The following is a 26,888-nucleotide window of genomic DNA, read 5'->3' on the forward strand; positions in this document are numbered from 1 at the left end:
AAAGCTTACAGATATATTCTTAATCTGAGAAATGTGAATTTAGTATGAGTCATTAAATCATGCATTGCATTGTAAGGTTCAGTTCTCCAGTTTGATTTCTAGCAGGCCAAATTCAACAAATTATTGGACAATATTTTAATTAATGTGCAATTAACAACTATGATCCCTGATTTAAGTGTTTAATATTGTGCTACTTTGTACTGTTCTTTAAGGTACCTCCTTGTAAATTCGTACAAGCAACTTATACAAAAAGGCTGGGTTTGATCCTAATTTTCCCAGACATTTGAAAAAAATTGGAGAGGGATTATGAAAGAAACTGGCAATGAGTTAATCTGCATTGTGGGGAAGCTAAATTTGAAATAAGTACTGATATGTCTCCTGTTTGGAGAGTCCTCTCCTGCCATTATTTGTTACTGGGAAGTCTTCATGGGTCATTCACCCTTTGACATGTCTTACATTGTGAGGCATATTCTAAACACACTTCTTTTTAGTATGTCTGCCAGACTAATGTTATCTTTATTTTAACTAGATGGATTTCAGAGCTTTAAAAAAGATTCCTGAGGTTCCTGTTTCTGTTGTTTTCTTTCAAAGTGGTCTTGATAAAGTCAATAAACTTCCTACTTCTTATTCAACATCTTTTATTCTCTGTTTCAGTTTTGATCATTGATTGCTTTTCCATAATGAACTTATTGTACAAATGCATTTAAGACATAGAGAATATTTACTGGAGGTTTTCCTCGATAAATCAGAGGAGCAGAGGAGATATAAAAAGCGTAGGTTTTTAGTTTAGGAATTGTCTACAAAAAAAAAATTCAATATCAAGTGAAAAATAGTTTCAAATCACACCTGGTATTATTATCAAGTAGCATACTGCAAATAATTAAAATTCAAAATCTGTAATTTACTTGGACTTTTTAATCATAGTTCTGATTTTGTATTAATTTCTTATATAAATAACCACAGGACTTAAATCAGAGTCCCCATGACTTTTCAAAGCTTAAATGGAGGCTGAATGTAAAAGCTGTAAGAACACAATAAACCAACAGTGTAATAGTTCTTTGCTTTTACAACATTCTTTATCAGTAAATCTAAAATTGCTTTATTAAGGAGGTTAGTTGCAAACTGAGGTAGAGATGAATTGGCTTATCCAGGTTATATCAGTGGGTAAACAACAGAGCAGGGAATAGGCATAAGGCCCTTTGAGCTCCAGGCTGGGGATCTGTCTGCTGAGCAAACCTGTGTCTCACCTGCTTTTATCCCAAATGACTAAACGATTTGATTTCAGTCAAACAATGAAAATCAGACTCCCACTATTATTCAGCAGCTTTGTTTCATGTGTGTTTCTTCACCTGGATTGCACGGAACTGATCTCAACTGATTGGCTTCACAGGCCCAGTTACTCAGCCTTTGGGGTTAGACTACTCATTGTACAGCCTGAAGCTTTCCTAGTATCGACAGTGATGATTATGTTTTCATCATCTCAAGGGGGCCGTATCTGATAACTGTCTAATTCCAGGACTATGATTTCACTGCCTGCAATGTTTCCACTGAGGTGCTGCATAGCTGTGCCATGTTCTCGTGGAGTCTGAGAACTTCCAGCTCACTATTGGATGAAACTGTTATGAAAAGAATAATATTAATGTCAGCAGCAAGGGAGTTTATCGTAAGTGATGACACTGTATAGGCTCACTCAGGATGTTTACCAGAGCAACAGTTGCCAAGTACATAAAGTATGTTTGAAAGGTGTGTTAACAGACTTCTTTCTTCCCGTAACAACTGTTGAGAAATGAAACAAACTTCTTGTATTTGCTTGCATTTTGAATAACCATATGAATGCTTGATTCATTAATAGTGCCACCCCCACCCCCACTTTTTAAAATTGGTAGCCAGGAAAGCTATCAGATTAAGAGACTGAAGATTTTTGCTTATCAGTAAACAAATACAGACAATGACTTTGGTGGCCAGTAGGCAGATTCATTAAGAACAAAATCTTAGAAGTAAGTCAACAGCTTGAGCTTTGTCTCGCATCTTGTTTCCAGTGTGCATTTGCTGAAGTAATACAGAAATGTAAGGAATATTTATTAGCATTTGGTGGAGAAAGGAGATCCCCCTACTGCAGTGTATCCCTCTCTGGCTACTATCTATATCGCCAGCCACATCTCTCCTTCGCATTTCAGAGATTCGCTTGAGCCCACTTGGATCACAGGGCTATCACGGTTCTGTCATGACTTTTTATGTAGTTAACAGCATACAGAAGAGTGCCTTTTCAGCCCAAATAACTAGGTACCCAAATATAACTGGGTAATAGGAACAGCTTTGACACAACTTCAAAGAAAGGTCTGTTTTTACATCCTTGGATCTATGGAGAGACATCTTCACTTTCTTGTCACCACACCCACCTACTAAAAATATATTGTCTCTATTTATAGTAGACACTCCTTGCAACATTCAGGTAAATTCTTTTTAAAGTGTTTTCCTAGACTTCACTGCTTATAAAAAGCCAGGCATGCAGAGAAATTTTTTTCCCCTGATTATCAGCAATCTATTAGGGATATAAGTATTTTTTTTTTTCTCTCCCATTAAAATTTTAAAGAGTTAGAAAATTTTCCTAATGCCAAACCAGAATAAAAATATGAAATTTTAAAAAATTCTACAGAGAAATTTTAGACTGGGTTCCTTAAACCATCTGCTTGTATTGAAACCATGTAAATATTTTAAAGTAACTTTCTTTTTTTTTTTTTTTTTATTTTATTTGGTGCAAACTAACTAATTACATTTCAAAATGAAACATGGTTTCAAACTGAAAAAGAAACCTCTTGCTTTGTTTTATTTAAGTATCCACCAGGGATACTTTGAAAACCAAAAATGTGGTTTATTCCAACCAACTCTGGAAATTATTTCCTATAAATCATTTTAGGTTTCAAAACTTGAAAATACCCCAAGGAAAGTATTTCATCTGACAACTCCCAAGAATCTGTAAGGACTTACTTTCACTGTTACTATTTGGAGAAGCCTCGCTTATGGTGTAGGTGGCTTATTTCCCGTTTTGTTTCTCTATTTTCTGTAGAGAATGGTGGATAGCAGAGAAAGGATATTGTATCTGGGAGAACAGGAAAACATCACCCAACCACACTAAATGATACTAAATATGTTGCATGATCTTTGGTGCTTTTTTGTTGTGATGGTAAAGGACTGCAGCCTCACAGACACATGTTTGCTTAACTCACATGGATCTTGCAGAATTTGTCTTCTAAATTTTGATCAGTGTGTAGTTATCCCAGTTTGGAGTCTGATTTTCCCAGCACAATTTTCCTTTCCCCATCAAGCCCTGAGTGATTCAGGTATAAGGGTGTTTTAATGATGTCGACACGTGTCTATAAGTGACTGCGACTGGGACTAATGAATCATTTTACATAACCTAGCAAACAGCTATCCAGTTGTTTTCATCACTACTGACCTGAGATTTAGTCCAATTTCTGACACAAAGGCGGAAGCCTCTGTATCCTACTACAGTTGCTTGGGCTGTGAATTGCTTTAGTGAATGGTTTTCCTAATAGCCCCTGAAGAAGTGGTGTACTACTCAGCAGATAATACCATTCAGGCCCGTGTGTATTGTAGAGTATTAAGGAATCACTGAACCATATTTTTGTACATTCAAGTTCTCCTAGATGTCAAAATAATGGTAAATGGACTATCTTAGTATATCTGTTGACAAAATGTCTTGGGTCCTGAAATGTTTGATGAATCCATACCATATGAGATACTGTATTCAGAGGGAATTTACTCTAGGCAGGAGTAAAGTATGCATTCTTATTTAGCCATGAACTAGTTTTCCTGAGAAACATTTAAAAAAAAACCAAACATCAACTGGAGATAGGTCTGGAGTGAGAGCCAAGATCTGAACTGTTAAAAGCTCCTCAGATTTTAGGACTCGTATGGCCCAATTTCTAGATTTGTCTAGAGAGGAATTGTAGTTACTAGGAGTCTCTTTTAAAACAGATGTTAATCTGTTTCCAATATGCCACTTTTCTCTACTTCATTATGAGTATGCATTAAAGCAGGTGCTAATATTCCAAATATAGATATCTGTGCAAAGCTAATGGTTGTTCCTGTTCAGAAGTGTCAATACAAGATTAAGTAATCTGTGATTGTAAGGAAATGTTTACCCATGTATAGCTGCCTAGAGCTTGAAATCTGTTTAATATACTTAGGACAAATTTCTTACAATAAATTTAAAAACTATATTTATTAAAGCAAACAGAGAATGAAAACTATCTGCACTGTCAAACCCCTAGTTCTGTCCCTTTTTTCAGCTCCAATTTATCACATCCTGGTGACCTATCAATCATCTTGAACCACAAACCAAAAAGGAAAATCCCCCCTGAGAACAACACACTAACATTTCCTCATTGCCATGCAACGCAGACTGTGGTTTTACCAAGAAACTTGTTAACAACTTGGCGTCTAAGTATTCTTCTACAGGTTTTTATTTAGGGGGTGCAGGGTTTTTGCAAATCTTCCTCTTCATTGGTTTTGTTGTATCTCTGCAGTTGTTAACATATTTTTTTTTAATGTAAGACAACATTCACCCTGTGAATTAAATCTTTAGGTACTATCTTGAAACAATGAAAAGCAGGGAGCAGTGCATCCAGTGGTTCAAAAATCTTTATGGAAAATCAACTCCAATGGGAAGAGTTTTTATGAGTCAGTGTTACTCGTTATGTGTAAGGGTTGCAGAACCAGGGTGGAAATGGAGATTGCACCTGGCTTCGTACTGTGACAGCTTCTAACAAGCCTCTAGTATTAATAATCAGGGTGTAACACACTTTCATGAGAGGACAAGGCTCTGTGGTCAGTGTCAGACAATTCTATGACACCAGTGGGCTCTAGCTAGTAAAATGTCTGTGAAACTGGAGTTAGTGATTTTGGCTGAAAAGTATTAATTAAGCATGGTTTAGATATGTGAATGGCAATAGCAGAGAAGGGCTTTCATGCAGCTGCTTGAGACAGAGCACCAGAAATCGCAGGTTAGACAGGGAGAAATGGCTTGTGTGAAAGTTAATGTTCTCCATGCTCATAGAACTCCGTGCAGGCTTAAGGGCATTATGTGGCTTTGGGTTGAGTCACCCAAGTCTCATGGTCTGGATGAGACTAATGATGATGACAATTCACGCGTGTCTAGTACTTTTTGTGTTTTTTAAGAGCTATTATTAAACAATTCTGTAGCAAATCATGCGGATGTCAGGGAAAGAGCCTAGCCTGTCAGCCCCCAAAGCCTGCCAGCTATACGAGTGGGCAGAAGGGAAGGTTTGGGTGCTGCTCATGATTCCACTGTGAGTCTATTCTGAATCACTTCCTTTGAAACTTCAGAAAGGTTGAAGGGATCAGCCGTAGTTTGGCACATGGTATGAGTTTTGCATTGCCTTGTCTCTTGAAACAAAGAAAAAGTCCATCTTTTGCATAACTGTGTTAAAGCCAGCCAAGTAGCATCAACATAAAATTAATGATTTGACCTTCCCACACTATTGGAAAAGGTGGAATATGTGTTAAGATTTGGATTTGACAATCATGTTTCTTTCTTAACTCAAAATTAGTCTATAAGTCTCAGCATGGAAAAAATAATTTAAGGTGTTAATTTAGTTTAGACTCAGTCTTTTATTTTTGATAAATTTTGTATAGATATGATTAGAAATATTTCAATTAATTCAGTTGAAGGTCCCCATTGTCTGGACATCACAATATGAGACAATTAAATAAAAACTGTGAGTTCCCTGACAAGTCTGGATAGTATGCTCTGCATCGGTGTTTTGACATTTTTAAAATGTTGTAATTACTGTCTTCATAGAGGAGATGCTGGTTTTATACAATTTGCTTAAACTGTGAAATGTCATGTGAGTTTTAGGTACTGCTGTAGTTCTTTTTCCACACTTACTGCTTCGTGAACAGATTGTCTATACTACAGCAATGTTACAAACATTTTTTATGGTAGGTGTAGTAGATACCATTGAAATAAAAACAAAGCATGCTGTCTCAACATTACTTTAGGGCAAAATGACAACTAATTGCATGGCTTCAAAACCAGTTTTAAGAATTGGAATTGCCACATTTCTGCCCGGGGTTTCCTGGACACCCTCATGGTCTTCCATGCTGCATGAGCAAGGATTCCTGGGAGCTTTGGACCTGGTCAGCACATGTGCAATAAGCCTGATACTTCCCAAACTTGTCCTGGTTTACAGTATGATATGCTGGAAAGTGTACATGTGTAATTGTAGCCTACAAGTAGTTCCATTAAGCCTATTTGTGTAAATCAGCCTATTTATTTTCAGCAGTTGGAGTTTAAGGAATTGGCTGCCTACTAAGTGGAATTCTGACTACAACTGGATCTCTGGGTGGTAAAGGAGCATATATTATAGTATTTTAAAACCATGAATAGGCTGAGGTTTGATGACAGATGAAACAAATTCTCTCTAAACAAAAATGAACTTCACTTAATATTTAAGTGAATCTGGGATGAGCTGCAAGATTCAAATGCAAAGTGAGTAGATGTGGTATCTGCTTTCATGGCAGAAGTTCTTCAGAAATTAACCCAAAGTTACTGGAAGAGATGCTGATATTTCAAACAAATCTAGGTCCAAAATCAATGAGCTTGTTACTTTTAAGTAATCAAATAGAACTTTATGATCCAATCCCCAAATTTAATATTGTCTTGGGCTTCACAGAGTATATTTAATTATTAACAAATTTAGGCCTGCCTTGTTCTACAGGGAAGAGAGAATCAAGAAGGGAAAACAAAAGAGAAGCCTTTTTCCTGTCTAGGTCATTTATGTTTAATACACCTGATGACTGGACAACTTCCAAAATAATGTCAGGCTTTGAATATGGAACATTTGTAGCCAAGGTAGAAATCACTCATGAGGCAGGGTGAGAGAAGCTTCATCCCATAGCAGTAGTTGTGGGCTACATCATTCTGTGCAGAGTAGTTGTTTGTGCTGTTGTCGTAAGAAAGCATCTGTTGGGATCTGCAACCTGAACATTTGTTGACTGCATTTGTGACACTGTGCATACGTGGTGATGGCTTTTGAGAATGCGGTGCTTTTCTGTAGGGGGTGTGGCCACAGCAGGTCTCTAGTCCATCAGCTTTCCCCAGGACCAGTGCTGTGCATGGCTGCATCTGGCACTGGTGGCAGTACTGTGACTGTTCCAGAATCATGTGTTGGAACTTGCTGAGGTTATCGTTCTATGTTAATCCACTAGCTTCTCATCAGTCTGTGAAACTCAGCCCTGTTGTAAGACATTAAGTCATCCAGGAAAGAAAAATTAATTTGTTAGTGTCCTCTTCCACACAGGTTCCTTATTCTTGACTTCAAAAACTCTCATGACATGGCTGTCATCAGAGAAATTTCAATAGAACTATTTTTCCCTTGAAGAAAACAGTTGTGTCATTTTGAGAAAACACGTTAGTCTTGCATAAATTTTACAAAACTAGAAATTATGTCCTCTTGGTATTTTTTTATAGCATATGATAATAAAAATATTAGGAACTGTAATCGTCAAGACTGTTAAACAGCTATGCAATATATATCAATTTTATCTATGTTAAATATTTTTGTAAGCCTAAATAACTGGGGAGGTGGATGGGAAAAGAGATATTTTTTACGTTCTTTTTGTGGAAAGGCAATACAAATAGCCATAATGATTATTCTTTTGCCTATGGTGAAAGTATTTAAGATTGGATGTACAGCTTTTGAGCTCTTTTGGACAAGCAGTCATCAATATGCTTGAACTCCTACCTGTGCTGTGAATAATGGTTGGCTTCTCATACACCATATAGTCTGGATCTAATCTGGTATTTTATCTCCTTGTTTCCCATTACCTGTGGAAAGGAACATTCCTTGCAGTTTACACTGAGTAGATACACTGTAGATAGAATAACCTGTTTACCAATGAACAAAAGCAATGTAAGGTACATACCTTGATTACTATAATTTGTTTTCACATTTATACTATAGAAGAAAATAGACTGTCAAGCAAAAATGACATTAGGAAGGTTGCTTGTTATTCACATAGAATGTGTCAATGCATTAATTGCACTTTGGCTCTTTTAGGAAAACAATTATATAGCACCTTTTCTTTCAGATAGATGGTAGAGACACCCCCTTTTAATATTTGGAGAAGACTGGTCTACTTTTCCCTTTCTTGCACATGGAACTCTGGGTAAAATTAAGATAAAAATGAGTCATATTCCTCTCTTCACTGGGAATAATAGGGGACTCCAATTAAGTGTGGTTTGCAGTTGTCATTCTATTCTGAAGTTGCAACCATTTTCTTCTCTTGATGAAAGGTGGGGCAGCAGCAGATAATTCACATTGCTTTGAAGCATCCTGATCTTTCCCCATTTTCTTCACACACATGATTATTCTTATTTGTGTTGTTATTATTATTAACTCTTTCTTTGGTATTCCTCTTAAACATTTGTTTGTCATCTTTTTTTTTATTTTTGCTCCCATTTTACTCAGTCACAGACTTTCCTTGGATGATACCATTTTCCCACTGTACTTGTTGCATTGTGTAGGCAGTATCTTTCCAACATAAAGACAGAGTGTGATCTCCTAAAAGCCTCTAGCCCTTATACCTTTTGTTCAATATCTGTAGTGAATTGTCTGAGGTGCTCCCTTCACTTAGGCTTTACGTACACTGCTTGTCCAGGGTTCCCAGGCTAAAGGCCAGAAAACAAATTTCACAACATAACTATGCCACCTAAATTATTCATTTATTTTATTTTATTCATTGTTTTCAGCCCCATGCTGCTTGCTATTGGAAGTTACTTCCATGTGCAAATCTTTACAGTATTATTAAATTAAAATCCATCTAAGACATCTTTTAACATTAAATAAGCTTACTGTAGTACATATTGAAGCTCTGACATGGATTGGCAATAAGATGTTTGTGTGTGAGTGTGAACTCAGCAAGAGGTAGCCTTTCAAAATGAAGGGAAATACTGTCAAGATGAATGAACACAAAGCAAGAAGTTAATTCATGTGAATTCTTGTATAATGTGTATTTGATGCTCCTCTAGCTGCCCCAGCAGGCTGAATAAGAAGAGCTTAAAGATCATCTTTCATGGAGTATTTAACAGCATAATGTTTTTCTAGTTCAGAATATCTGTGCAGCTTGCTTAGCTTTTGCCTCAGATATATCACACAACATCAAACCAATATAAGCTTTCTGCTTTTCTCTGGCTAATAATTGGAACCTGTTGCTCAAACTAGTTCTGAAAGTGAGGATTGACATATATATTAATTTTAAAGGATTTACTGTGAAGGGATGACAATGAGGTAATTAAGGAACTTTATGATCATAAAGGCCAATTATACAAAATTTCATATTTTAAAACTTTTATTATTATTTAAATATTTTGTTTTCAAATACATTTGAATATTCAGTCAGTTTTGCAGTAATGTGGCTTCCAAGACTTTCACAATGTATTTACATCATCTGCATGTTTTTGTTAATGGTATGTTAAAAGTGTTAGATACCTCACAAAAATATGTTGTATTGCTATTTTTTGAAAGGCTGAAGATTTGGCTTGTGTCTCAGCCAAAGAAGGGAAGTATGAAGAAGGTGATTGAAAGTGCTAGCACTCTTTCTGAACAAATCAGTACCTGCTACTTGTTGCTGCTGGTTTGCATTGAAAGCACTGTACTTGAAAATAAATCATTTCCAGGTCTTCAGTGAAGCATTAAGTCCAACCATTTGTAATTATTTTTTTTCTTTTCTTCCCTTTTGATAACAGAATTCAATGTAAGTTGCAGATATGGAGGAGTTTTTCATGTTGAGAAAAACGGTCGCTACAGCCTCACACGATCTGAAGCAGTCGAACTCTGCAAAGCTCTCAATAGTACGTTGTCAACACTAGAGCAGTTGAAGAAAGCTCACGAACTTGGATTTGAAACTTGCAGGTAAAAAAAGTACTGAAAAAATAACACATCATGACAAATCCATCCATCCATGCTATAGTGTAATAATTACAGTTGACTTCATATAGCTGTTAATTAGATGGCCATATCACTCCTCAAATAATTTATATTCTGTGATGAACATTCGCTGCATGTCTATGTTTGCTCTGGGTTGGTAGTAAAAAAGTCCTTGAGTGCACATATTTTTTACTGATTATCTTTAAAGTCATAACCTATTACAGATAAAATCAAAGTATAAGAAAATATTGACAGTAAAATAAACTATTTAGGAAGATTTCAGATCATACTCTATCACTAATTGGCAAGATAAGTACGTGAAAAGTATTTATGATTTTTAATGACCTAATGTTAAGTCAAAACTGAAGGTGGTATACACAGTATAGGGAATTCTGTCTTGTCAAGAAACAATAAAAAGTAGCAAGTGGTCCTGTGACAGATGAACTCTTGACATCTCAGTGAAAAAATGGCCACAGTATCAGTTCATTCTTATATTCTGTGACTTGAGAAGTTTCAGAAGACAGCCATAAAAATTAAATACCCCAAACTATGTTGTCAAGTAACTTAATTACCCTCTGTAATTAATAGGGCAAAAAATGTGGATAATACAGACTCTTTAGTTTAACAAAAAATAACTAGATCAAGAGACTGGGAGTTACAGAAAATTTTGGATTAAAAAAATTGCATACTGATAAAACATAATATGTAAGGATAATAATTATTGGCTGAAACAGCTTACAAGGGTTGTAGTAGATTCTTTATCACACCAAAATTTCATCAAGATGAAATGTTTTCCCCAATCAAGCCCATGAGAATTGATTAAAGCTCCTCTTTAATTAATAGTATCCATAAAAATAATTTATAATCATGGAAAGATACATGTGCAGTGCCTTGAAAACATTCATATACATATGTATGTCATGCACTGCTATTGATGATAGCATATGTCACATACATTTTCACAAGTCTTATGCCCTGAACAGTGGTGAAACAGGTGGACAGCAGGGCCAGGGAACAATGGGCTGAAAATTCTTAGAAGATTCTTCTGTGAGAAGTGGTAATGTTGTTTAAAATAGTACCACATAAAGACTGGAGACAGCTCTTTTCTCTGAGGGAAAAGCCCTGCACATCATAGCAGGCATGTTATTTTTCTAACATTAGCATATGAACATAGCATTCTGAATTGTGTAGCACTAAATGGGTAGAGATTTCTAGTGCTAACAATTATGAGTATTCTGCACTGTGGAAACTCTTTTCTGATGTTAAAATATAAAGATAATTGGGAAAAAAAAAAAAAGGATTATAGGAAAATGCTTGGGTTTTTGGTTTGTTTTTTGTTTGTGGTTTTGTTTTTTTTTTTTTTTTTCAGTAGGGAGCTGCATTTTTTCATTAATGTCACAATTCTCCCTAATTCACAGTGTAGCAGAGGACATATTTGGACATGTAAGTCATGTAGATAGGATTCCTTCCTCCCTTCCTTCCAGCCAGTCCTCTTACCCTCTTACTTTCATTTGTTGATCCTATGCTAGAAGTCCTTGTCAGTAAGGCTAGGCTCTTACCAAGCTTGTGTAGGAGAGAAAAAATATGATGCATATAATCATCAAAATACATGTGGAATGGTGAATGAGTAAAATGAATCAACAGAGCAATACACAAGTAAGGTGATTAATGAATTATAAAGTGTCAACAACATAGGCTTAGTTGGAAGTATGAGTAAAGCAATTTATAATTTCACCTACAAGAGAGTTTCAGAATTGCAAGTATCTGCACATCAGACATGTAACAGGAATGAGGCTCACAGATGAAAAACTGTAAAAACTATGAGATTTACTCATCCCTGATAAATTGTACTTCTCAGGAAGTAAAACAAAACTCAAACCAAACCCCAGTTCTCATTACCAACCTATCACACCTCCCAGCTAAATACACTGGAATTAACCAGGTGTCATGGGATTGCAAACTAGTAATAACACATTGTGCATTGTGTAACTCTGTTAACTGCAGTCTTCACTAAAATATGTGAACTCTGTACACAATAGCTACATTGTTTGACTGAAAGATACAGTAAGAATTTGTGAATGAATGAGTGTTGTATCTGAGTATTTTATTAAGCCGCCTGCTTTTACAGAAAGTGGTGTGTCTTACAATCATTCTCTAAATTTGCTCGGGTACTATAAATTGAGACCCCAACATTTCTGTGTGAAGTGTCACTGAGCAGTATGTTACATTCAAAGCAATGAAAATGTGACTCCCTGAAGAAAAAAGAAGCCGGTCTTCAGTGACAAGTAATACAACCTCACACTGAATAAAAAGTGCACTTGCCTTCCATTTTCATTGCCTTACTCTGGAACCAATTGTCCTAGGTAATAAGGTGCTGACTAATTAAAATGTGTTTAGCTTTATAAATTACATGCAAAATGTTGTTAAATGGCTGGAGTCTGATGTAGCTACATGTGAGAAAGGAACACCCTTCATATACAAAAAATATGCATAAATGCATGCACTTTTTAAAAATAATATAAGATGAAAATAATGGCTTCTTCATAGCTTCTTCATGTTTGAGATATCTAGAACATTTATGCCACCTGCTATAATATGTAATGTGGTGTACTTTCCTTTGTTCTTCATAGATATGGTTTTGTAGTGGGGAATATTGTTATCCCACGAATCAATCCCTATCATCTTTGTGCAGCAAATCATACTGGCATTTACAAACTTTCAACAAACACCACTGGTCGGTATGATGCATACTGTTACAATGCAACAGGTATGTATATGCCTTTAGGATGTATATTAGATACAGATTAACTGAAGATAATATGTGCAATCTTCTATTTAAGAATGAGGGCTTCTGTATTAAATACCATCTGGTTTTCAGCTGAGAAGAAATACGTTTTGTCAGACTCTAGGAGTGTATCTATAATGCCAGTGATGAATTTGACCCATTTTGTCATTAGTGTGTTTTGAACTAAACCATTTTCTGCCCTTAGGAATAGCTTCATAGCTTCCAAATTGTACATCATAACAGTTTACTGCAGAGATCCACTGCAGCGGTGAATCTAAAAGACCTAAGTGTTGTAGGCAATGCTGCTCAGCTCTTCTGTCCATGCACACATGAACTTCTATAATGAACAACAGTTATTTTGTGTTAAGGGATGCTAGGAGTGGCTGCCACCCGCCACTGCTCCAGGGCCCGGGGTGGCTGTCCCAGGCCCATGGAGGCAGCTGCTGCTCTTCTGTGTGTAGGTTCATCCAGCATTTGCTCCTAGGCAACTCTCCATTCAGACAATAGGCAGTTAGGTAGCCATGCGAGTCAGAAGCAGACCGCTTTCTTCTAAGGTTTTGAACCTTTAATAGTTGGAAATATTTTACTAAATTATTAGGAAAATGTAGATAATCTTGTGACAGATGATGAACACAGTATTTGAAGAAAAAATCTGGACTAACTTCAAGTGTCTTGGATTTCAGTAGATTATTAAATTAACAGTGGGAACAGGCAGATGCTACAGAAATCTGGAGGCAAAAGTCATTGATGATTTGAACGGCGGTGACATTTTCTGATTTTGTTCTTGGCGGTCATATCATTAAAAATCATCTTTGAATTGCCATTAGTATCAGATGATCTGACATCCTCTGTCACACACAGATGACTCTTATGCTACAGCAATGTCTAATTCCACCAGAGCTTTCTAACTCCTCCTGAGTCTTACACCTGCCTGGCACAATGAGCAGGAGGCCCCAAGTGTGGCAGTGCAGCCCACCAGAGCAAGCAGTGCTCACTGGTCCTGGGCACGCTCTGCCTTTGCAGAGCCCTCCACGGAGGGGACGGGGATCCCTTTGGCTAAAAAGGATTAGAGCTGCAACTGCCACCATTACAGCACAGTTGTCTGCATTGAAACTGGGTCATAAGGCTATTTTAACTGTCGTTGATTGCAAACATTTTCTGGGATGGTTATGGAAAAGGGGAATCTCATTGTTAGCTGACAGAACAATCTTGAAGTGCCCCACCTGGGAAGGAGTAAAAAGGGAACATAGGTAGATCAGTGAATAACATTTGATTTCAAAATTTGTTTTCAATTTTCCATATCTGAAGCTGATGTTTTGTGATTATGTATAATTAATATGGGTATGTACACGACATTTTTCTCAACTTAATATCTTCTATTTTCCTTCTCTTACAGAAACAAGGGACAAAGCGTGTGAGCCAGTTGAAAGACTAAATTCTTCTTTCCTCGATAATCATGATGAAATAGGTACTGTATTGTTTAGAAAGACCCGCCACTTGTTTCACTTTTAGGATCGGGTGGGGTTTCTTTTACATAAACAATTGCTAACATTAAAAATCAAGAAATACAAGAAGTCAAGAGATGTTCAACAGCAATTAAAGCAATTAGTCACTTGTCTTCCCCTAAATTCTATGGAGCTTGATTTGTCTCAACATGCTACCAAACATTTTTATACAGGTATTTGACATTTTTTACCACTTCACATCTGCTAATGATTCTTTGACATATAGGGCTTTAAGACAGCAATCTTTTTACATCTTATTTGAGCTGCTGGTTAAAGAAGCAGCTGGAAATGGAAGAAAACTCTCATAATAAATTATTTGTCCCAGTTCTAAAATTCTGATTGACTTTACATATTTTATGTTCAAAACCAAAGTAATCAAAATATCAAAATATTTGATACAGAATAGGCCTTGTATGTTTGACAAATATATACATTAGACATAGTTTAGTGAATAGATAGATTAGACAGGATGGCAAAAATGGATGGACTGATATTAATCCACACGTTTCTTTTTTTTTTTCTTTTTTTTTTTTTTTTTTTTAGATATAGGACTTAAACTGTTTAGCGTTACTGAAATATAGCTATGTAGCTCCTTGATATTATCAGCTGCTTAATTTTCTCTTTCCAACAGTCATTGACAATGCAGATGGCTCACGTTATAATGCAGATGGCACACGTCATAGCGGGGAGTCCTCAACTTCAGGTGCGGATGATGAAAATGTAGGTAGTGGATCAACACATGACACAACTCCCATGGATACCTCCATCAGGAGATCCAGCCCCTCATACTATGGAAGTGCTACTCCAGTCTCACAGCTGCCAGATCATTCTTCTGGAGGGGGTGAAAAAGAAATTCCTAGAAAAGATTCTGGTAAGGACAGTAGGTTACCACTATATCCCCTTTAAAATAAATAAGTGAAGAATTACATTGCTAGTTAAAGGACAGAATGAGGGAATGAGAAACATCATCTCTAATTTACATCCTGGAGAAGTAAAAGGAAAATGCGTGTCTGTCTTTGAAAGAAAATAGAAGCATTCTGAATTTCTAAGGATTTTTTTGATTGCACGTGCATTTGATATGCACATCAATATGGTTTCCCACATAAACCTTCCTAAAATGTTGAGAATAGATGATTCTCAGAATTTGCTCCTGTTCTTATTAAAATATTTATTTCACTAAAGCTTCAAAAACATATCTAGCAGTGAACACAGAGAGGTTAGTGAGGCTGAGAGTATGGGTACTTAGACATAAGGATAACATGTTCTTATCTGTTCTCTAAAGGATGAATTGACATTAAGTAATAAGAACAAGGAGGAGTTTACAGTACAAGTGATTTCTCTTTGTACAAACACAGAAGGGTTTTTAGAACATCCTCTTACTACAGCATATTACAGAATCTAATGAGGGATAAAACTGTCAAATGAAAATGTTATTAACATCTTCTTCCTTTAGGTGGTAAAGCCAAATTGTATTTTCATTAAGTCCTATCAAATACAAATGCCATACTCTTTTCTAGGGCATTCTGCAGGGTGGAAAATTAGTGATTGAGTGCCTTGCTTGTATCTTGATTTCTTGTGAAATTGGCATGTATTTTAGTTCATCTTTTTTGTTGCTTGTGTGACTGAAATTATTAGAGGTCTGAAAGATTAGCTCCCATTGAACCTAAGGGATACAAATATAATTCATCCTCTAAATACAGTAAAGTTTACTGTGTGACCTCTGACTACAGGCTCAAGTCACCAATAATTTACCAGTGAAGGACACCAGTAGTTTGCATCATTATTCTCAATACATACTGAAATTTAAAATAAATAAATAAAAAAAAATGAGCAGGAGCATTATAAAATGGATTATATATAATCCTAATGGATTAGGATTATAAAATGACTTTTCACTGATGGTAAACTCATGATATGCTATGCTTGTTTTTCCATGTAGTTAGCATCATGAAAGGTAAATCCTAACATTCTCTTCCTAAGGAACTAGGATCAGAGCCGTTCCCCAAGGTGTACTCCATGTATTTCAGTTGCTTACCATGACAACTTTTACCAACTCTGTTTACATGCAGCGTTTAGATTTTTGGACTAAACCTTAGAATATATCTCAGTAAAGAGGGGAATATAAATAACTTCACTCATTGCTCTAGAGTCCCTGTCCTGTTGGTATGCAGGTACAATTAGAGCTTGTATGACACAAACAGATCATTGCCAGAATGTTCGTTATCACTGTATTACATAGTCCCCTTTAAATAATCCATTTCAGTTATATCCTTACTATGTTAGTAAAGTAAGACTATTTGGGATTGAATTACATGAAGAACCTAGTCTGTATCTTTCTTCTCTCTTGGACCAATAAATGAAGGAATGAAGCTTGCAGTATGGAATAATTGAAGTAGTTTTGAGTATGGAGTTGCAACTCAGTTAATGAAATAGTAATGATTCATCCATCATCATACAGATGATGAAGTTTCTCCTGTAGCACCTGACATGTCTTTGGTGACTGCAGCTGACGATTTCCCTGAAAAAGACGGTGGACATTATCCTGCAAGTACTAGTAAGATTTATGTATTACAATAACTAACTAACTAGCTACATCAAATATAGACTGCAATAAAACTGCTTTCTTCTTCCAGCAGGGCATTCTGGTAAGTGGTAAAGTGTGCATCATCTCTAATTTTGGAAAGACATAGAAAGACAATACTTTCCAGACTAGTTAAGTCAGAAATAAACTTCAGTCTCTAGGACAAGAGGAGAAAAAACATTTACTGTACGCTTACTTCAGTGAGTTCAGAAAGATTGTTGTTTTGTGTTTCCCACTGTTTTTTTTATCACAACTCTATGAGGCACCACAAAGGAGTGCAACCATTTATCACTTGAAGTCAATTTATTTCTGAGGTAGAAAAGGACATTTTTGCCAATTTGTGATGAAAGGGTCTGTGATTCTAATATATGTATGGTTGTGAATGTGGGCAATCCATGACAAAAGCACAGCCTCTCTCACCAAAGCATTGCTTTAAGTGGTCGTTCCATTTGCCAAACCACTTGCTGCAAAAACCAATTTCATCCTTGATGTTGGCAATATGCATGAGAAAAAAATGTGGCCTTTGGTGGCTCCACAGGCTTTGAGGGCTCAAAAGAACATTAGTCATAACTGCTTGTGATGTTTTTATCAAATATGTAATGCACAGCAGCTACAGCAAATAAAAACCTTTTCAAGTCATCTTACATGTTTTGAAGTGGAACTGTACTTATATTCACTCTAATTCTTAATTTTAGAGTGATAAAGATCTTTTTCCCAGAAAATAAAGTGAATCTAAAAAGAGAACAGTTTTAGTTATACAGAGGATATCTACAGAGGTGTGCTGTGATAAAGAATGAACTGATAGAAATTAAAGTTTACCCTTTTTGTCCCCACTATGGAAGCCCATGATAGTAAGGAATTTGCTTAGTTATTTGTTGGTTACTGATAGATGGTCAAATGGTCTATGTGTCTTGAAGGGGCTGTACTGTATTTAGAAATTACATGATAGAGCAAGAATGATTTCTTGTTTTACACAGTTAGCAAAAGCTTTACTAAAAGACAGAAATGATTCAACCAAGCATCTTGGCTCAGGGGGTGTGAAGGTTAGTAACACCTTATAAATATGTAGGTAGAAAAAAAATTACGAGGTTGATTTTCCCCAAAACCTTGACAGCAAGTAGAGAATTTTCTGGTGCTTGTTTCAAGTGTAAGGTTTTGCTACAGAACATTGCCTGTAAGGTTGGGGGAGGGTGGGGGAAATCCCACCTGGTAACAGTGGCGAGTTTATCTGTTTGACTCTGGTGGTGATTTTTCCTTCCTATTTATTTGCTTTTGGATGCTCGTACAACATAGTGCTTCCTTGTACAGAGGTTTCTGTACCCATTGCAAAAACCTGTGAATTGTTTCTGGGCAGGAAAGATTTTGGTTTGCCTTTTACTACTTGATTATCAAATATATCGATCCTAAATACATATGTTCCTTGCTGTGGCTAACAGTTCTCTCGTGGGCATGACTATTTTACAGGAGGAAAATTAGAGGCACCTAAGATTGTAAAAGATCAAAGTTACTATAGAGCTATGTAATAAAATATGTCAATACTGATATATATGTATCACAGAAATGATAGCATTGACATGATTGCTTATTGGTTTAGTGTCGACAGACTGATTCTCTGGAAAAAAAAAAAAAAAAAAAAAGATTATGAAGGTACTGCTCCTGGGATCTTCTGGTAGCTTTATCTATTACTCAGCAACATCACTTTAAAGCCAGACAGACCCATTTCACTTAATTTTACTGCATTACAAATGAAGGAGTAATTTAGCACTCCTTTCAGAAGTTAAGTATAAGCTATGCATATTATCAGAAGTCATCAAATATTCACTAGTATAGAAGAAAGTTACATGTAGAACAAACAAAAAAGAAGATAAAGCCATGTCCCAATGTCTACTATTTACATTGTGCAATAGTGCAGGCTTATTGGAACATCCTGGCCACAATTTAATTTCTCAGTGAATAATCCCAAAGACAGGCAAGTAGAAAAATAAGTAATAAGTGAACTATTCAGCATATATCTTCAGATTGATAGCTAAATATACGTCTCTATCTAATTCTATAGTGAGTGAAAGTGAGAAACAAAACCAGTGGATCTCCATCTGTGCTACACACTATTTGTAAATTTAAAGTTTGGTGAAAAAGTGTCTAGCTTGATCAAAACTTCTATTTGCTCTGGGTTTGAAGTGAGCAATTGCCACAACTCCTTTCTCTTCAGATGATCTCCTTTCATTACTACTAGGCTTTGGACATTATTCATGATGTTCTCCATCAAGTTCCCAGTCCAGATTTGCCAGAACTTTGTCATTGACTTTCTCTCCTGGCTGAAACAAAGTTTTTTTCTTTGTTATTAACAAGTTATGATTCATCTGTAGATGTGTCATGGATCAGATATCATAAAATTCTGTTGCTGATCAATTAGATACTTCCCTAGGTTATCAGAGCTAGTTACTCAAACCATAACTGCGACTGATTTTGTTTCATTCATATATAATACACATTTTTGTGGTCTGGTGGATTTTCCTTTTATTTGGCCTGGAACATTCCCTGAAAAAAATCTTATCAATGAAAAAAGTCTTCTGTCCATGCTTTGGCTGATTTGACAGGAAAACATCTGCATTGGTATTTTGTATGTGGAGGGAAGACATGAATACATGTTCATCACTTAAGAAAATGAGCTCCTAAGGCTTGTTGTGGAAAGCAGGTAGAGGTGAGAATTTTGCTGTCATTACAGCAAATCAGGTGGCAGTTATTTAGTTATTCAATTATTTTCTTGTTAACCAATCTTCTGGCATCATTATTTTGTTCACAATTCCACCCCAAAGCTCCAAATCTGAGACCACCTGTGTTTTGATGGTCTGTCGCTCAGAGATCAGGTTTTGAATGTCCAGGTTTCCCATTTTCTGACACTGGTGTCAGAATAGCACTAGTAATATTAAGTTTAGGGAGCAATTATTGATTGTAAAAAGAGACAGTATTTATTCAGTCAAGGACAGCTTTTCAGAAAGGCAAAATCTGTTAGGTTTTGCTGACAAACTAGCTACACTTTGAAAAAGTGCAGTTCTGAGTTTAACTCCATAAAATTTGTACACTTTGCAGTTTACAAATAGAAAAACATAACTACTGCAGACTGAAGAACATCAGTTTATCCTGTTTGATCATAAGAACTTTGATTCTTAGGTCTTGCATTTTCCAATACTTTCATATATTGCACAAAAATTGAACAAAGCTAGTGTCTCTGATGTTAGTATTCAAGGTATTTTTCTAAATTAATTAAAGATTTTTTTCCAGTTGAAAAAGAGTACATGATGTCTTTACTTCACCTTCAAGACATCAAATTAAGATGGTCTAAATTCTGATAAAAATATTGCTTGTGAGGAAATACTAAAATAAAAATATTTCCAGATAAACATTTTGAAGTAGATTTTTCTTTCTTTTGGTGAATATGTGTATGACTTGAAGTGCAGCTCTTTTTGCAAATTCTGCTTCTCGGTTCATTGATGAGTAGTTTAGTAGAGAGGAATGTTAAACTACCAACTGGCTTGCCTAAGGGATTTTAATTTCTATGGTGTACATCCTTCTATTAGCGTTGAATGCTTTTTGTCAAAATATTGGGGCGTATTTCACATATGGTACATATGTCACACCTAAAAATGCTATGCAGAATTAATTGACTTTACTGGACTTTCAGAGCTGGTAACAGAATCTTATACTTTAGTAGAGTATTACAAACTTCACTTATGCTAAAAGCATTGGATATTTTTTCTGTTGGAGGAATGTAATGATACCATGGGTTCATGCACTCGCCTTGCACTCGTATCCGTCTCAGTGGCATGAGTATGCTCAGGGTGCTGGTGCTAGTGGACTTGTCTTTGCTGGTGGAAGAGTGCTTCTCAAGAAATAGTAACAAGATCTTGGTTGAATGAACCATGTCCTAACAGCTCCAGGCCCTCATCATGACAAGCTGCAGGAATCCACCACTCTAGCTCGGTGGAAACCGTTCTTAAACCACTGGTGGTGGTCAAGTGCGGGAGAGATGACGCAAGAACCCACACAAGCAACCAAGGGTAAAGCATGTCATGCTAACAGAGTGCTTTGATTAGGGGCTGAGTAACTAGAGAACCTAGGCAGCAAGTTTCAGAAGCATTAAGTGGAGGGTGGTTGAATGTGTGGTGTATGTCACTGCTTTTCATTACGTGTTGGAAGTGGGAAAAGCAAAGTACTGGGATATCTCTCACCAGCTGTACATCTGGTGACAATAGAACAGTTGTCCACATTGTTCATGTACTGTAGGAGGTATTCTGTGTATCTGAAAGGATGAGTTATGGGAGTAATTTTATAGAGGACAGATTTGGGTTTTTCTTTTTTCCTGTTTGGAGGCAATTTAGAAGTAGACTCTTCCAATGAGAAAGACTTGTAGGAGAAAAGAGGAAAATGTTTTCAAGCCAGTACGTTATTGTCACTCTGCTAGAAGATGGAGTGTGGTTAGGGCTGTGAGCATGCATAGGGCACTGAAATGTAGCCAAGAGCCACGTTGGGGCAGCTTCAGCAGGGCCATGGTGGAGTGATGAATCCCTTGTGGGTGGAAAAAACAGGAGGAGATATGAACCATGGGAAGCACGGTGCTGTACACTCTTCTCTCTGACTGTAAGGCTGCATGAGGGGAGACAAGAAAGCATAACTACTGTCAGCAGAAGACCTTGTGGGTTAGGGCTTCATGGCAGATTTAACATCATCACAGCAGATGTGACCTCAAGTGGCAATGGTTCAGATGACGAAGACTCTTCGGAGGAGACAATTTACACAACAGTGTTTCCAGGCTGGGACAGGAGTGTGGCCAAGGACGAATATGCTCCAATCACTAGTAAGGAACTTCCTTTCTCTTTGGATGGTTTCTTTCTTCTTTTTCCTGTCCTACCCGACATTCCTCCTCCTCCTTTGCCACACATATATTGTGTGAAAATTGGATGGTGTTTTTATCAACTGTTCCTTAAGATATGTCTCTTTTGCTATTGAAAAATTTATATGAGGTCCATATTGATAACAATTAATATATGTTCTATCACTACTTAAAATTAACTTCTCGGTTTCATGCCTATTGGAATGCATGCATTCACTCATGATTTTCCAAGGAAAAACGTTGTTCATATTTTTTACTATTTTTTTCTTTTTTTAAAAAAAAAAAAAAAACCAGTGTGAAAGTAGTCCAATTCATGTTCTTTATAATCTACATCTATACATGTGTAGAATTCCTGTCTGTGGAAGAAGATGTTCAGGCACAATTTGGGGAGGTCAAACCCCAGGTGCCCTGTTCATTGGGAAGTGTCAACACCTTCCACACTCTTCTCGTGCAATATTCTAACATCATCTGATTTGTTTTATGACCTCAGAGTTTTAGTCATGATCCAATACCACAACTCAGATACTTTAATACATAACATTATTTTTCTGAATAAATAGTCCCACAGTGATCATCTGAACTCTTTTTTAACTAAAAGAGCCATCAATACCTAAAATAATTTTGTCTCAAAACCATAAAACCAGCACATATGAGTATCAAAGCCAAATGTTCTGTGTCACCGAAGCACACTGTGTGTTACTTGGTCTTATGACCAGGGCATGGTTCCAGGCCTGGGCTGGTTTTCTTCAGTATAGATGTTGCCATTAATGACTACATTCTAACACTCTTATTTGTACAAAAATAATAATAATAATTTGTGTTTTGTAATTTAATTTTATTAATTTTGAGCACATCTTAATGTGTCTTTTGCCTGTGCTCTTATTTACTCTATAGTGCTTATAAATCACTGTTTATAAGCTTTGCTTTTTTTCTGAAGATATGGGATAATTTGTTTTTTTCAGAAGTGGTCTTCATTTTTAGAAAAATCAAATGAGAAAGTCATCTTACTTTGGGATTTTTTACTCTTTTGCCTGAGTTCTGGGTATTTCTGATATTAGTTTATTTATCTTCGAGACTCTGCATTAGTGACTTGTTCCACAGTGTGTTGTATTTCAACTACCTTCTATTGCCTAGTGGTTTCTGCGTGCTCCACAGGTGAAAATGTATACTGTCTGGTCATAGACTCTTGTGAAAGTTTTGTTTTATCTGTTCAGTTGTATTATAACTTTCTTGGACTAATATTGGCTTCCTGATGGCTGTCAAGGTGCTTTTGATATTTTACTGACCATAGCTTTTGAGCTCAGTGGTGAGCATTATAACATGAATGTGAGCATTTCTTGGGCATTTAGCAAGCATGTTTTACATGTATTCAGATATCTGCCATATTCTCTAGTTCCAGCATTATTCTTCAAACTTGAGTTTAAATGTCTATAACTGCTGTAATGGTTTGGCACTACTTCTTTTATACACTGTTCTTCTATTGCTTGTTTTCCCCATTCTTCTTGGGAAACTTTGCATCTGTTCAATGCAAAGAAAAAAACAACTGGTTTGATGTAAAGGGATTTGATAAGAGTAGAGAGACTGCAGTTAAGTTATGCATTAATTTCCATTTTCCATTACCTTTATGGCACACACTAACAGTAGAGTAATAGTGATAGATGTAGAGCATGGTCAGCGTTGAATCCTCCGTTGTCCTAGCAGCTGTGGACTCGCAACACGGAACACTTCTGGAACTCTCCACACAAGATCATTGGAACCCCGCTTATACAGACGAAGAGGAGCAGTATCCTAGCTCTGCTGGTAGGGGTAAAGCAATTAAACATTTCAGATAATATTCAGATTTGTGACATAATTCAGTGAAGTATAACACTGATATGGTGCAGCTAGCTGCAATTCCCCTATCATTATCCTCAGTTTAGTGTAATACCTTTATATTATTTGTACTTGATCCCTCAGAAGTGTCATCTTTTGCATTTATCTGCCCATCTCTTGCATCTAATCTTCATTACTTGCCCCTTTTTCTCATGTCTCTGGGATTTTTAAACTTGCACTGCCAGTAGTGTAGAAAAACTGAGCAGATTGCAACGTATGATAACCCACCTTAATGCGGATAAAAAATTCCCTTTTCTCAACTTCAAAATTTCTATCGTAAAATCTGAAGACAAAAGACAAAAAAGGGAGGGAGCTAGTGATTCAAATGCATGAAACTCTGCTACAGAGGATGATATGCTACCTCCAGATGAATGTGAACATTTTGCTACCAGTGCTAGTCACAGTAGCCAACTGAGATACTAAAAGTGTGCTCATGTTCTTCAAGTTTAAAAACCTCTGTAGGCAAAGGCTTACAGAGTGCATTCTCCAGCTATTTTTGCTATGTACCTAAGCAGTTTCCAGTTAAAATTCTTTGAAAAGCATAACTGGATATGAGCTTCATTTTTAGGATGGTTTGGCTATAATGCACAGTTTTATCCCATTCAGGAGAGGTACAAAACTGAATAGCTGGAGACACAGCTATATACAGCTGGATTCAGGGCCAGCCTTGTAATTGTGTAAAATTAGATTTTACTGAAAAGAAATATGTTTCATTGGGACCTGTGGAAAGCCTTCTTATCCCACTGTAAAAACCAGGATTTTCTACATCCTGTGGTAGTCCTTTGGATATCTATGATTGGCTTCCAATAGCTAGATATCTGTCTTTCTGGTTCTGAGGTTGTTTCTAACAGTGAAAGTTCATATAATTGGCATCAGAACAGGTGTTATAATCACCCAGAAATAATTTTTGTGATAACTTTCTTTTAGTTCTTAATTATTGTTACATTAATTGTATTCATACATTAGTTAATTTTAACTTCTTTTTACAGGATAATTATATTTATTTGCTTTAATTACAAAAATAATGAACTACATTTTCATGAGTACTCTATGAACATTGCATTGCCTGAATGTGAAGATAAATATTCCTTCAGTTTTGCTCTTTTGGGGAAATACGATGGGTTTCTCTAGTTGGTGACTTCTGGCCTGTGTAACAGGTCCAGCTCATTATCTGCATGCCCTGATTAAGGACCTTTGCTTTACCTTTAATATATCACTCATGGAAACATTTGATACCTAAGGAAAATATATTTCAAACTGAGTTCTCGTGCTCATCTTAGTGTTATAGGTATTCTTCTTTCTCCTGGTGTACCTTTTTTAAGCCCTTTAATATTCATTAGAAAATCTCTTATGGTGGTGGTACTTCAGGTGAATTCTGACTGCATCTTCTGCTATGTAAACAACAGCAAATTAAAGAGTCAGCAATTAACTTATTTTATCAGTAAGATCTTTATTACTGAGTTCAAAACAAGTATGCTTTTCAACTTTGAGTATATAAACCTACTTATCTAATTAATCCAGTCCCAGAAGAAATGGCAATTTCCTTGGAGCCAGCCTTGTAATTGTGTAATTGAGATATTAACTCAAAAAGACAAAATTCATCATGTTTTTCACTTTTAAAAACCCAGAAAACACAGACTCAACAGTTAAGTTCGTGTTAGTAATTAGAACTAGAGTTGCAAGCTGTTGTTTATACGTGTTCTTCCACTGCTTCTCCTATAGCTTTTTTCCTGCCATTGGTCATTGGGATACTTTCTAGCACACTTAAATCTTCTTCTGACCCTAGTGATGCTTTTGTGTGATAGGGTTTCCAAAGGACTTTTGTTTTCTTTCATCCTTCGTTTCACATCAAATGCAACAATGAAAAGAAAAAAACAAAACACAAAAGCCAAGCACCCTTCTTGTGTAGACCATGAAGATGAGAATAATATGACTGGTGTTGGGTATTTTGCTCATTATTGATTCAGTCATCATCTTATCAGCACTAGTTACAAGTGAAAATGAAAAACGCCGAGGACCAACCCAACACCCACTATTACACAGTGTTCATTCTTGGTGGATGAGTCAAGAACAAAATCCTGCATATACCACTGGGAATATTGAACAACATGAATTTACTGTTGCAGGTGAAAATTATATCGAAAAGGAATCTTCTCAAACAGGTAATGTTGCAGATCACATTTTAGTAAATTATCAGGATTTACCAAAGTTTAAGTTTTAGGACTTTTTTGCTAACAATTTTACATACTGAGGCCATAACAGAGGTTCTGTGGATAAACCTGAGCAATTCAGATGATACTTTTTTTTTTTTTTTTTTTTTTTTTTAATTATTCTATTCTTCAGACCTGTTCCTGAAGGTTTGTTTTCTCTCATAGTTGGATTGCTTGCCGAGACCTATAGTAGATTAATTCCATAACTGTCTCCTATATTGTGTGTTCTGTATCATCGCAGTCACAAGGTTGCAAGTCATTATTGGACCTGGGGATTTTTCAGATTTGGCTAATATGTCAATATTTTAAAATATTTATCTAAAATACCTACTCACCCCACTTTTGAACTATGACAAGATGATGCTGGTAATGAAGGGAAGAAAACAAAGCATAGTGTAGAATTAAAGAGAGTCTTCTCTCTTCCATCGTTTGAAGCAATTGAAATGTAAGAGATCAAACTATGTTTTAAAGCTAGTAAATGAAAATTGACATATATTAGTTTCTGTTCCTGTGAGTGTACTTATGTTTATTAGATAATGACTGTGTTGTACAAAGCACTGCCAACAGTGAATTTAACACAGTCATCACCTGCTCTTGTAGATTATCAAATACAGGACATTGAAGACAAACATATCATAAACATTATTTGAGATGCTGTATAATGTGGATCTATTCTTCCAAATAAATATAATCTTACTGGCAAAAGTTTTGTGTAGCTCACAGCTTCAGCAGTCCCTAAGCCCACATTCCTCTAAAATATCAACCCCAAGTGCTTCATCAACATCCTTTAAAAATCCAGTGATGCAGTAAAATGTATTACTGATATATATAAATACTATACTACTATAGAAATATAATTTGGCCTAGTTCCAATTAAAATTTTGACACACTGGCAATTTTATTGGGTTTTTTTGATTGGGTAGGGGGCATTTAAGGAGGATTATGGTACTTATAAGATTTGGGTACTCTTTTGCTGTGACTGTCTAATAAAAGCTACAGATTGGTTGATATGGACAGTATCATATTTTTCTAAATAACTGCAGTATCAAACATTCTCCAGTTGAATGCTG

The 26,888-nt window shown here is 36.1% G+C and overlaps 1 protein-coding gene across 11 annotated transcripts in view; it reads left to right on the forward strand.

Moving 5' to 3' along the window:
* The window catches only part of CD44 (CD44 molecule (Indian blood group)), a 52,870-nt gene that overhangs the window by 13,066 nt on the left and 12,916 nt on the right, over positions 1–26,888 (forward strand). For 3 of the 11 annotated variants that reach the window (XM_033011136.2, XM_033011179.2, XM_033011188.2), the window contains exons 2-10: positions 9,794–9,959; positions 12,605–12,741; positions 14,156–14,227; positions 14,896–15,135; positions 16,723–16,818; positions 16,898–16,909; positions 21,578–21,700; positions 23,435–23,542; positions 25,591–25,770. In XM_033011136.2, coding sequence (XP_032867027.1) covers positions 9,794–9,959; positions 12,605–12,741; positions 14,156–14,227; positions 14,896–15,135; positions 16,723–16,818; positions 16,898–16,909; positions 21,578–21,700; positions 23,435–23,542; positions 25,591–25,770 — 1,134 coding nt within the window. The remainder of the gene's footprint in view (positions 1–9,793; positions 9,960–12,604; positions 12,742–14,155; positions 14,228–14,895; positions 15,136–16,722; positions 16,819–16,897; positions 16,910–21,577; positions 21,701–23,434; positions 23,543–25,590; positions 25,771–26,888) is intronic. The other 8 variants (XM_033011153.2, XM_033011200.2, XM_033011146.2 and 5 more) reach the window with 8 other exon arrangements.

The sequence above is a fragment of the Tyto alba genome, unplaced genomic scaffold (assembly GCF_018691265.1).
Source record: "Tyto alba isolate M040663 unplaced genomic scaffold, T.alba_DEE_v4.0 Super-Scaffold_18, whole genome shotgun sequence".
Classification (NCBI taxonomy): Eukaryota; Metazoa; Chordata; class Aves; order Strigiformes; family Tytonidae; genus Tyto; species Tyto alba.